The 12175-nt window shown below is 42.1% G+C and overlaps 1 protein-coding gene across 1 annotated transcript in view; it reads left to right on the top strand.

The window, feature by feature from the left end:
* zranb3 (zinc finger, RAN-binding domain containing 3) overlaps positions 1-12175 on the top strand; it is a 65143-nt gene continuing 52968 nt past the window's right edge. The window contains exons 1-4 of the mRNA XM_086198957.1: positions 1-85; positions 1024-1208; positions 9397-9415; positions 9681-9859. Of these exons, the coding sequence (XP_086055083.1) occupies positions 1063-1208; positions 9397-9415; positions 9681-9859 (344 nt within the window). The 5' untranslated portion in view covers positions 1-85; positions 1024-1062. The remainder of the gene's footprint in view (positions 86-1023; positions 1209-9396; positions 9416-9680; positions 9860-12175) is intronic.

Genomic DNA, 12175 nt, shown 5'->3' with positions numbered 1-12175 from the left:
GCCGCGAAAATTTTTCCCCGTTTTTCATCTCAGTCTGCTGTTGTTTTCCAGTTGGTTGCTGGTCTGCATTTTATCATCTCATCTGGTAGGCAAACCACGCATACACATTTAAAGTCTCATGTATTTAGCCTCGCTGACGTCCTTATTATAGCAAGGCTGAAACTACATTTGGACGGGTGGGACGAACATTTTAAGGTCAAAACTACATGCAAAGGTTAAATAGACTCTTTTTTTTAAAAGTCAGGTTGCTGGTTTGTCCACACAGTCAAACTTAATCATGCTTCCTTTGCTTACATTTAAACTCCACAATTAGCTAGCTAGTTTTGTGAGTGAGGCTTTTATTTCGGAAGTAACTCACAACTTCCGGTCTGTGCTGCTAGCTCGATGCTAAATCAATGTAGTTACAGCCTTATAACTATAAATTGTTATTTTTGCGCGTTTGAGTGTTTATTTGGTCTGTTATGTGCTCTTTTACCTATAAATGATTTCTGTATGTCCCATAATATTCACTTATATCGATAAAGATCACCGATAAAGCATTTAAGTTCATATATTAGCTACTTGTATATGAAAGAACAGCCATGGCTACCGTTACATAGTACTTTTTCTCTTCCCTGGCAATGCTGATTGTGCCAGCTCTCTGCGTCATGTCAGTGCCACACTGACATTGCTTCTCTCTCTCTCTCTTTTATTTTTTAAAAGACATAATAGTAATTTTAAGGGCTTGACCAGAACAGTGAGACAACACAAAGTGATTGTTTACAGGTAATTTTAAGCTTTTATCTGGCCACTATGCGAGGTTATTTATCTGTGACGCAGACTCTGTTAATGGTATCATAGACCTGCTGGAGTGGAGAGCTTCTCATTTGTATGAAGCTCAATTGAAACAGCCTAAATATGCTAAGTGTATTGATTAATATTACAGTATGAAGTAGTACTCTCTATACCGAGCCTGTAAAGGGGCACATTTTGTTCTAACAATATATATATATATTTTTTAAAATTTTATTTTATTTTTTTCAGAGCCAGCTTACTGAGCGTGTAACCGATGAGAACTTACTAATGGAAATGGATGATAATGGGCCCCAGACCTCTCACTGTGATACAAGATGGTCACAGCAACTGTCAGGCCTTCCTCCCAAACTCCTGCAGCGCCTGATGCCTTTCCAGAGGGAGGGAGTAGAGTTTGCTTTATCCAAGAATGGACGGTAAGAAGCGCGGCAGCTCAGGCGCATACTTTGTAGTGTGTCAATCAATTCTGTTTCTGCGCTAAAGAACAGGCCTAAAAAAAGACAGCATATTTAAGGATATTTTGAAACTAAGGTCAGGTTGCATCCAAGGGAGTGATAACCTGCGAAGAAAAAACTATACGTGCTGTACCGCTGCTCTTTTTATTCCTACGCTATTCAATGTTTGCAGCTTCTTTTTCCACCAGCGAAGTGTATAGATACTGATTTACTGTCAGTTACGTGCTTACATCAAAGTATTTTCCTCTATTCAGTAGTTGCTGCCAATTATAAGAAGAGGCAAGGTTTCTTGAACCCGATTAGGACCACTGATGTGTATCTTTTACCCACATACAAGGATGCACATGTGATATGCATGAGGGAGTTCTGATGCACAGCGTTGCCAGTAGTTTCATGCTTAGCAGCAGTCACATGCTAAGAAATGCACAGACAAAGGCAGGGAAGAAGACTAATGGATGTAAGAATGTCAGGGTAAATAACTTGTGATATTTCATGGAAAAAAAATCTACTTGGAACCTTTAAATCTCTATAAATGCTGCCAGAAGTGCCTCGTAATCAGTCTGTTGCAGCAGTAAATGATACTGAACAGAAAAGGTCCAGTATCTCGGTTCTAGTGGTCAGTTTCATGCGTTGCATCATCTTGATTAAATTTGCATTACAATACATTCGTCCCACTGCAGCTACTGTGTGATTTAGTCTGACAAGCCAGCATTATTACATAGATAATTCGTCTGGGGCTTTCGTCTGCAGATGTACAGAGACTCATTCAGAGCAAACAACTAGCAGTTTGAGTAGGGGAACTTTCTTTGTCCACCTTAAGTGTTTGACTGCAGGAAGTGACCACGACTTCCAACCCAACCGCTCGATGTGTGGTCCGGTTCTCAGGGAGGTCAGCACACGGGAAGCCAATCTGAGGGGTAGCTACTGTGATGCAGTGCGGCCATATTGATTCAGGAACACAAGGAGGTAGCGCTTTGTTACACGGGCAGGTCAGGAGTCAATTGGCTCTCACTGCACTGTGTGGACAGCTGCCTCAGTCAATTGGCATGAGGGTGACAGTGAGAGCAGCATTGCTTCTCCCAGAAGACAGGCAGAACAGGCTGTAGCACCATTACATGTAGCATGATGTCAGGCCAGGCTGGTTCGTTTACTTGCATATAACATCTTCCAATTACGGTTTCGATCAGATTCACCTCTCTCTTTTACTTCACCGTCTCCTCTCAGGCATTACTGATGTAATCTGTCACCTCCATTCATGACACGACTCTGATGTCAAGTCTATCTGCATATAAAACCCAGCGAATCCTCCTGCATAGCAATGATTGATCTGGTGAAGCAACTTCTGCTAAACTATGAACTGAACAGGTCAGGTGGTTTGAGAGGGACGAATGTCACTCTGCCCTGACACGACTCTCCTGAGCTTCCAGGAATGAATGAATTTTCAACATTTGACGCTGAGCCCAAAACTGTCTTTTGAAAATGAATAATGTCAGAGGAAATATTAGAATATTAGGAAATCATAGTCACAGTTAATAGCAACCTTGGTGATGCGGCGCCATATCATGACATTATTAATGCTTAACTAATGCTAAAAAACCCTGAGTTAAGTAATGTGTATAATAATTATTTACTGATGTGTTCATGTAGACTGTATGAGTTACAGAAAAGAGGGATGGAAAAACTGAAGGAGGGTGGCGGGGTTAAGGGCTGTTTAAGGGATACATGTTCCACCGACTAAGGGTCACAAAGGGGATTAACAGTTAATTATGCTGAAGAAATGCTTATTCAGCACTTATATACGTGTATAACGAAGCATTAACAAATCGTTACGAATGTATTGTGGTGTTACTGTAAAAGTAATTAGAGAAACAAGGACTTAATGTACATCATAATTGTCAATACTGTATGATTAGCCAACTCTTTGTTTTGTTCATGGTCTTATGAATGAGTTACTAATGATTGTCATTATAAAGTGTATTTTGAACACACACACACACACACACACACACACACACACACACACTCCACAAGCATGATTAGAAACTAGAAATGATTGTATCCTTTATCTGTCTGTGTGTTCGAGGCACCCTGCAGCTCTTCGTCTCACTCTCCCGTGGAAGAGCTGCAAATTAAAGCCCTTTGACGCTCAGCAGAATCTTGTCGTCGGAGAGATATTTTTACATACATATCGCGACGCAGCTGCTGACTTGTTGGATTTTCTGGAAGCATTATTACAATTGTTGGAAATTTGGGATGTCACTATGAAGTGGAGGTAGATGAAGCGGGCTGACGGGGGGGGGGGGATGTTTAATAACTCCTGGAATGCTCTGAGCGTCATTGATGTCTCAGAGTGTAGGAGGATCTGTGGGCTGAATTTTTTTCCCCTTTAAATCCCATAGTCATTGTGTCTTTTCACATCGCGAGCATCAGGAGTACTGAACCAAATCATCAAATGGAGCCCACTGTATCAGTCTGTGTAGGAGGCTGGTTTATGGTTTTAGATGAGGGATAATGTAGGAAAGTTATGGTACAATAAAAACCTATGAGATGTGCGAAATTTGTTTATATTTAGGGTACATTTGTAAAAAGCTTCCCAGCTATTATTCCAAAAAAAAAACCCCCAAAACGTGCAAAAGTGTATCCATTAAGAGCTTGTTGTTGCTTCCTTGTTGAAAACCTGCTTTGAGAGAGGGATCAATATCGTCGTTTGCTGCACTGTGATGCTCATATGAAAGAGAGTCCACTCCAGAGATGGAGTTTATTCTCAAGTTGCTTTATTTCCAGCTCATTTGTGCTGGCAGTGTATAATTATTGTTCCTAACAGAGCGACTCCGTAACATCATTTGGACTTTTCAGCAGCATATTGGGAATGTGTGGGCTACAAGATGTGCAGCAACACTTAAGCGAGGTGTGCATCAGAGTAAGAAGAGCGAGAGAGTTAAAACCTGCTCTCAGATCTGAAGTTTTCAAAGAAAACTCAAAAACATGACAGGGGTTGGGTGAGTTGATGGTCAGACATTTTATTTCCACTTTCACTTATGCTAACATGACATCTTGCACTGTGTCACTCGGCTATTTTTATTTTATTTTTTTACCTCACAAAGAGAAAACAAGCACAAAGTAATTTACTACATGTAATCCTTAAAATGATATGATAATAATTAACTGTCACAAGTCTGATTCTCAGCAACCACCGACCGTTCCTTTCTGCTCCACAGTCTGGAATGGAAAGAAGACGTACACGTTGAACAAACTTTTCAGTCTGGTGGCTCAGGGCATGTGGGTAAAAACTTTGAATATGGATGATAACAAGGTAAATATTGTTCCCTTAGTTAATCAATGCAGGAAGCAGAGGAAGTAAATGTTCCGTTGAAGAGCACCTTTTGTGCTATGAACATACGAGTGTAACTGCTGTGGGGGACTATAATTATTAAACATGGCAAAGGATCAGTGAAGGCCATAATGTCTGAGTGGAGTCATGCAGCACCCACACAGCAGGTATTCATGCTGTATTCACTCTACTGCTTTAGCCTTACAATTATGAATCATTTGTTCTCCTTTCAGGCTCTCCTTAAGGTTTAATCAGAAGAGGGAAGGTGTATTGATTTATCTGAAATCCCGCATGAAGGATGGACATTTCAACATATAAAGAACAGAATAAGCATATATACAGATACATATATATATACATATATATACATATACACATATATACATATATACATGTATATATACACGTGTATATATGTGTATATATGTATATGTATATATATGTATATGTATATATATTTATATGTATATATATTTATATGTATATATATGTGTATATATGTGTATATATATATATAAAATATATATATATATATATTTATGAAAATCTTTTTCTTTCAAATGGAAAGTAGTATGCAAAAAATACACATACTGCTCATTTGTTTATAAGCTGGGATTTTGGTGTTGTGATTTTTTTCTGCTGTTGACAATGCTAGCTCACGCTAGCCAACTTTCCAGACATATTTCTCTGTGTAGCTAGAACACTATGCTGAAGCAGTGAGACTTTTAAACCAGGTAGAACATCAGCAATAATGTCCTGTCATTCATGTTCACATTATTCTCCACAGTGGAAATATTTGAGGTTGCAGGACACAGCCCCTGAATACTTAGCGCTCTGCTATAGCCTGCCTCTGACCTGGAGGGTGGCCGCTGTAGCGCCGCTTAGGGATGGTGGCATTCACCTAGCCACATATCTGAACACCTAGTGACTTCTGGCGTGCTCAGATAGGGAGGCGGTGATGCACATGGGCACAGTGCTGCGGTCTCACATGGCAGATTTCCTATTCAGGCTGTTTGTCCGCTGAGAGTGGACTCATTCAGGTCTACTCTGGTGCATCTCATTATGGGAACGTGGGTCGCCTGTGGTCTCAGGCTGCTGGGTCTGATGGCGTTGATACTGTTAGTGTTGAGGCTGGATGTGAGCAATTTCCTGCACCGGGTGGAGTCTTAGTGCAATGTTGAGGCACTTAGACTTGAATATTTGCATTTTAGTGTACTATAACCATTTATCTCCACCGCATTTCAATGAAGATAATGTACTTTTTTACTGCACTGCTTTTGTCTAAACCCATCAGTTACCAGTTACTTTGAAAGGTGACTCTCCAGCTGTTAATGGTGTCACATCTGTCCAAATAAATACATGTATTTTGATAGTTGTGGGTTGCTCCGGACATCTAAATGTTTCCTTTGAAAGTGATACACTCTATTAAAACCTCCTCCTCCAAATCTTCCAAGTAAACCCTCTCTAAATCCTTTTTTTGACCTTTGTTTTGATTTTCACTTCATTCACCGTGTCCAGCAATCCTGCACTCTCACCCTCTAAATGTGTGTGAGGTCAGACCCCGGCACCTTTCGAGTCAGTCTTTTGTGCAATGTTCAAACTGCAGAACCTTTTTTTTTTTTTTTTCTTTCCCACTGCCCACTACACACTCCAAAGACAAGAGAAGCTCAGCAGGGCTGGGAGATTGGGGTTAGACACGGGGCCGCGCGACACATCACCGCGCAGAGGTCAAAGCCATCAAATCATCGCAGCCAGCCTGGGAGGTAGAGGAGCCCATTTCCTGACACTTTGGGGCTTGTGGGTTTTGGAGATAACATTAGAACGATGCTGCGGTGGGGACCGTGCCGTCGTCAGGCAACAGCACTGCAGCATCCTCACAGGCTCGAACCGTCAAGACGACACTCAGGTTATTTAAAGGAGGATGATTAATGTGTTGAGAAATGGCAAGCACCTGCCCCAGCAGCACTCCCTCCCCTCTCTGTGGGTGTGGGTGTGTGGGATGGTGTCTGTGCATGCATATATATATATATATGTGTGTTTACATGCATTTCTGCACACGCTTCCTTTTGTTCATTGTGTGTGTGTGTGTGTGAAGTTTTTTTTGTGCACAGACATGCTGGCTTAAGTGTGTGTATATGTAAGTGTGTGTGTGTGTATGTGTGTGTGTGTGTGTGCGCACAATGCGCTGACTGGGCCGGTGTGCTGGCAATTAGAAAAACCACCAGTGGCAAGGTGCACATTAATCATGTTCCTCAGCTGAAAGAGAGAAATGGGGCGGAGATGGGGGGAGGAGGCGGAGGGGGGAGGAGAGAGAATAATGAGAGAGTGTGTCGGAGGTATTCAGAGCCGCTCTGTCGCCACGTTCGCTCTGACATGATGTTGGAAGCATTTATGAATAAGCAGGGTCATGACAATAGGCTCAAAGCCACCGGGCAGAGACGACCAGAGGCTGATCCATCTGCATTTTTCCCTGTTGAGAGAACAGAGAAAGGTGTCGCGCCACCATTGTTCACTATAACGTTCCATAACGGGGCCGCTAGTCGGCTTAAAACACACTAATCCAGAAGCAAGTGCTGCTACATTACTTTTACTTCTAGTCGTACACTCAACATCCAAGACTGAAAGACGTGTAGTTACAGTCAAAGATGAGCAAAATTGGTCAACTTAGTGTGAATGACACTTTAAAGGCATCTGAGATGTTGGTGTGTGTTCAAATGAGGATCAGCTTTGACGCTGTCATAATGTATACATTTAATCACCTGAGGTACAGAGAGAGAAAAACCAGCTGGAGTAGAACCTCACTTCTTTTCAACTTTTCACTCTTACTTCCAATAGAATTCTAATCAGTCGTTCGTTCAGAAGCCCTTCTGTTTCCATTCCTTTAAGAGTCACCACTGCCATTCAGTGCCATTCAGACTGCAAGCCCAAATCAGATTTTTGTTGTATCTACGTTTGTTTTGGAGAGTCTGGACAGCAAAAATTCATCCATCCATCGTCGTCTTCTGCTTATTCCTTACGAGTAAGGGTCGTGGAGGGGCTGGAGCCTATCCCAGCATCAACGGGTGAGAGGCGGGGTTCACCCTGGACAGGTCGCCAGTCCATCGCAGGGCCAACACATAGAGACAGACAACCATTCACACTCACATTCATACCTACGGTCAATTTAGAGTACCAATCAGCCTCGTCCCCAATTGCATGTCTTTGGACAGTGGGAGGAAGCGGGAGTACCAGAGAGAACCCATGCAGGCACGGGGAGAACATGGAGACTCCACACAGAAAGATCCCGTGCCCGAGCCAGGACTCAAACCCAGAACCTTCTTGCTGTGAGGCCACAGTGCTGACCACTGCACCACCGTGCAGCCTCAGCAAAAATTCAATTCCCGCATATTAAAAATCAGAATCTGACTCAAATCGGATGCATCTCAGTCTGGATGTTTCATAAGTTGAGCTTCTCGACCTGTTTCTCCTCAAACGCTGGCAGCCATAAGTTTGTTTCTCGATGACTTTACACAGCAAATCAGGACGTCGTCACTTGCAAGTAACAGTGTGGATGGACAAAGATCTGATTTGAGAACAAAGCCTTATTGCCTTATTAAAAACAAAATTTGTTACATCGTCACTCTCAATCCAGCTCTCTACTTTCTACTCCAGTCTTTGTTCTTTCTTTCTTTTTTCTTCAGATGTAAGATTCAACAACTGCAACAGGGATGACCAACATTTCTCACATTCTAATGATCACACAGTTTAATCAATACAAGAGTAGATTATTGATTGGATTAGATTTGCTCACTGATTAACTAAAAACACACGGAATAAGGACATGTGAATGAGCGCATGTATGCGCTCAGCAAACCTGAATGCAACAAAACCATGCGAACAGCTTTAAATTTCATTACCGGTCTTTCCCCTAACTCCACAAATCCTGTCATCTCTAACCTGCGCTCCCAACATTTCCCCTCATTTTGTGGCGGGGCTGTAAAACTGCTCGACTTTCTCCTGAAGCAGAACTTTGGGACTTGAATTTGTGGGATAATAAATATGACTCCCCCCTCCTCATACACGAGTGGAGTGCAGACTTGGGCAAGTTCCATGTTAATGCACAATTCAATACCTGTAAGCAGTGCTCAAATGTAAGCTTGCTGTGCCTGTCATCGCTTTAAGATGCACCCAGCCCAAACTAAATCTGATTATTTGACTGATATGATTATTTTTACCTCCACAGATCCCGGTCGCGTGTCTCGTTTGTTAGCAGAATATTTAAAAACACTAAGGGAGGTTGTTTTTTTTTCATCACTTGTTGGATTACTTTACTAATTCTGGTGGTTTTTTTGATAGCTAACCAGAATCTAGCACCTTCATCACGTTAGCATCAACACAACATGAAATTTTAATGTCTTCTCAGGCCAACTGATGTTTAATCGGCGTCAGCAATCAAACGTAGCCTCTGCATCACCTGCTGTGTTTGTTTTTGGACAAAACTGGTCAACTCTGCAACGTCTGTGTGAAAAAGCAGTTCTGGAAACACAAATATCTGAAAGGAACAACTGTTTAAATATGAAATAGCACCAGCAGTATCGTCTAGTTAAAAGCCTGTCTGAGTACCTCAATTGTGAGCCAGACATCTTAATGTTACAAGAACTTTGGGCAAGTTCTGAATGTCTGGACAGAGAACCTTTATGCCCTTGAGCACAGCTGATGTACCTCCATGTGAATCAGGCGTCTGTCTATATGAGCTAATAACCCTGCCCTTGATTGTCTGCCTGTCATTTCTTTTCAACGTCCATCTGATAAAGTTTTCTGTTTTCTTTTGTTTCACAGATGTATGATTGCTGATGAGGTAAGCACACACAACGCTGGCTCAGGAAGTCTATTTTCCCCCCAAAAATGAAGCTGGGACTTTGCTGCTTGCCTTCCAAATTAATTTGTCAACCCTGTGCAGCACTCCCACGTGCCTAATCGGTTTTGACACAAGAATCATTCGGAGACCTTATTACTCTTGGGCCTCACATCAGCTCAGCCGTCATACGCAATTTACCGTAAAGCCGGCGTACGATTGACTTGTTTTTCTCCCCCTTTACCGTGTGTTGATTTTGCCGGTCCAGATGGGTCTTGGGAAGACGGTGCAGGCCATCGCCGCCGCGTACGCGTACAGGCAGGAGTGGCCCCTCCTGGTGGTGGTGCCCTCTTCCCTGAAGTATCCCTGGATCGAGGAGCTGGAGAGGTGGATCCCAGAGCTGGAGCCTGGAGACATTAACCTGGTGGAGAACAAGAGCCACACCATGTAGGTCATCACAGCTGGCATCGTGTAATAGTGGATTTTTTGGCCACTTGGGGGCAGCAGAAACAAGCCGTAAACACAGCCAGAGTGTAATTCATTTTCACACAGTTGTAAAAGTTTAAAGTTGTCCAAAATAAAGTTGCTTAACCATTTTTAATATTTGTTTCCTCGTGGCAGCTTTATTTAGATCACCATGCCACATTAAATCATCATATATAACGATATTTTTAATCAAACTTGCTCTGGTCAGTTTCTTCTGTCTCAATTGGGATGATGAGTTTGAAGTAGACAATACATATTCAATCAGCAGACTTCATTTCTCATATCAGTTGTGGCTGACACTGACTGAGCAATCAATTTTTATTTAATGAAAGGCTAATATTGGCTTCAGAATGAGACGATAGCTGTTTGACAGTTTATTAAAGCTGCAGTTTGGGAGACGAAAAATCTACTGATTACTAAAGCATCATTCCACTGTTAAGAATTTGGGTGGTTCACTTTTGAACTGCTAACTGGCACCAGTGGTGGGAATGAGGAAGTACTTAACTTTGAGCATTATAATGTAATATTGTACTGCTAATCTCTCTCCAACTCTTTGGCTTTTAGAGACGTTTTTCGGGCATTTCCTGTGTTTACATGTGTTGATGGCCAGACTTGCATTTTGAGCTCCAAACATGACACTGATTGGGGAATCTAGAATTGACATAGAGCTAAATATAAGGATTTGCTGCTTTTATGGTCATTAATAACTGAAAATGAAGAGTCTTTGGACTGCTGGATGATGACAGAAGAATTTAAACCTGTTACATCAATATTTTCCACATTTTCTCAACATTTAATTGACTAAAAGATTCATTGATAATTTTGAAAATATTGCCTAGTTGCTGCTGTACCGTTTCAATAACTGACTTACAGGAACTTAAAGGAAAATTTTTCGGAAATAAGCTTCAATGTCCATCCTCCCAAGAACCAGAAAAGAACACATCCCTCATTTCTATCTGCTACATTAGGGAGCTGAGAGCTCCAGAGACCATGTTACTGCTAGTTAGCTTAGCACAATGAATGCTCGTGGATGGGAAGTGTTCGCATACATCTGTGTTGCCTGCTTAGTCTGTAGATCCTCCTGTGTCGCCTGGTTCACATCAGGATTGTGGTTTGTCCTGAATTACTCCTCCTCGTCGTCTCTTAAAACTTGGCCTTGATTCATAGCGGGAGTTTCTTTTTTACTTAGAAAATGAAGGATCAATTAATCGTCAATTTTTAATCAATTTGGCAAAGTTCTTAATTTCTTTAAAATACCATCACATCCTCCAGACTCACAGTCACTCCTTAATATGTTCAGGATACCAATGCAACACATACATTCATTTTTCAGTTAACCGCTGCTGGAAGCTATGACTTCTGATTGGTAATAATTGACCTGAAGAGATGAAATCAAGACACCTGAGATGTGAAGCTGAGGGGCTGCGATAGACAGCCACGTCGGGGATGACAAATTCATCTGGAAGTGTCCCTTGGTGTCAGGAGCCAGCGGGGGCCGATGTTTGACAGAGCTGACAGGCCAATCATGACGGGCGATATTGAAGAAAATGCAGGAAGTGAGAAAATGCTGTCGTAGAGGAACGCGTCTCCTTCTGGCAGCTGTGTATATTGATTCAGCTTTGAATGGCGGCCTAGACATTGAGAGCAGTTACTTTTATTATTCCTTCAACTTTCCCCTACTTTTTATTTTTGAATGAAACAAACTTTCGATGTTTGTTACATGGAAAGGGAGTGGGGGTGGGGGGGTTAAAACTCCCCGCCACCGCACAGCACAGATGAGGTGCAAAGAGGTTGTGAAAGCCTTCAGGGGAAAACGTGTCCTTGAACTGGATGTGTTAATGACTGAACGGGGAGGCTCGAAAAAAACTCGGCAGCACCTCCTCTCACTATTGTGACTCACTTGTTCTTTTGTAGAACATGAATGGCACCTCAGGTTTTTTTTGTTGTTGTTTTGATTTTTTTTTTCCCCAGCTCGGAAAAGTGTGTGTGTGTGTGTGTGTGTGTGTGTGTGTGTGGGGAAGACAAAAAATTAGAGGTTGACTGATGCTAGGAGTGTATTTGATCCTTATTGGGTTTCATGCAGCTGAACGTCGCCTCTCTCTGACTTCTGTTTGTTTGTTTATGTGACTGCACTTTTGTGTTCAGGCTGCATATAACCTAAAAAACATAAAATCACAACGCTGCCTAGGAATAGCTTTCTTAAGTACAGCGCACGTGTGCGTGTGTGTGTGTGTGCGCGCGCATGCCTTCCTGTGAGTACTGTGAGTATTTATCAAC

Source organism: Aulostomus chinensis, chromosome 1 (assembly GCF_037954235.1).
Source record: "Aulostomus chinensis isolate RoL2024-O1b breed Wild chromosome 1, RoL_Achi_v1.0, whole genome shotgun sequence".
Taxonomy (NCBI): Eukaryota; Metazoa; Chordata; class Actinopteri; order Syngnathiformes; family Aulostomidae; genus Aulostomus; species Aulostomus chinensis.
Note: the sequence above shows the minus strand (reverse complement) of the source record. Positions and strands in the feature narration are given on the sequence as shown.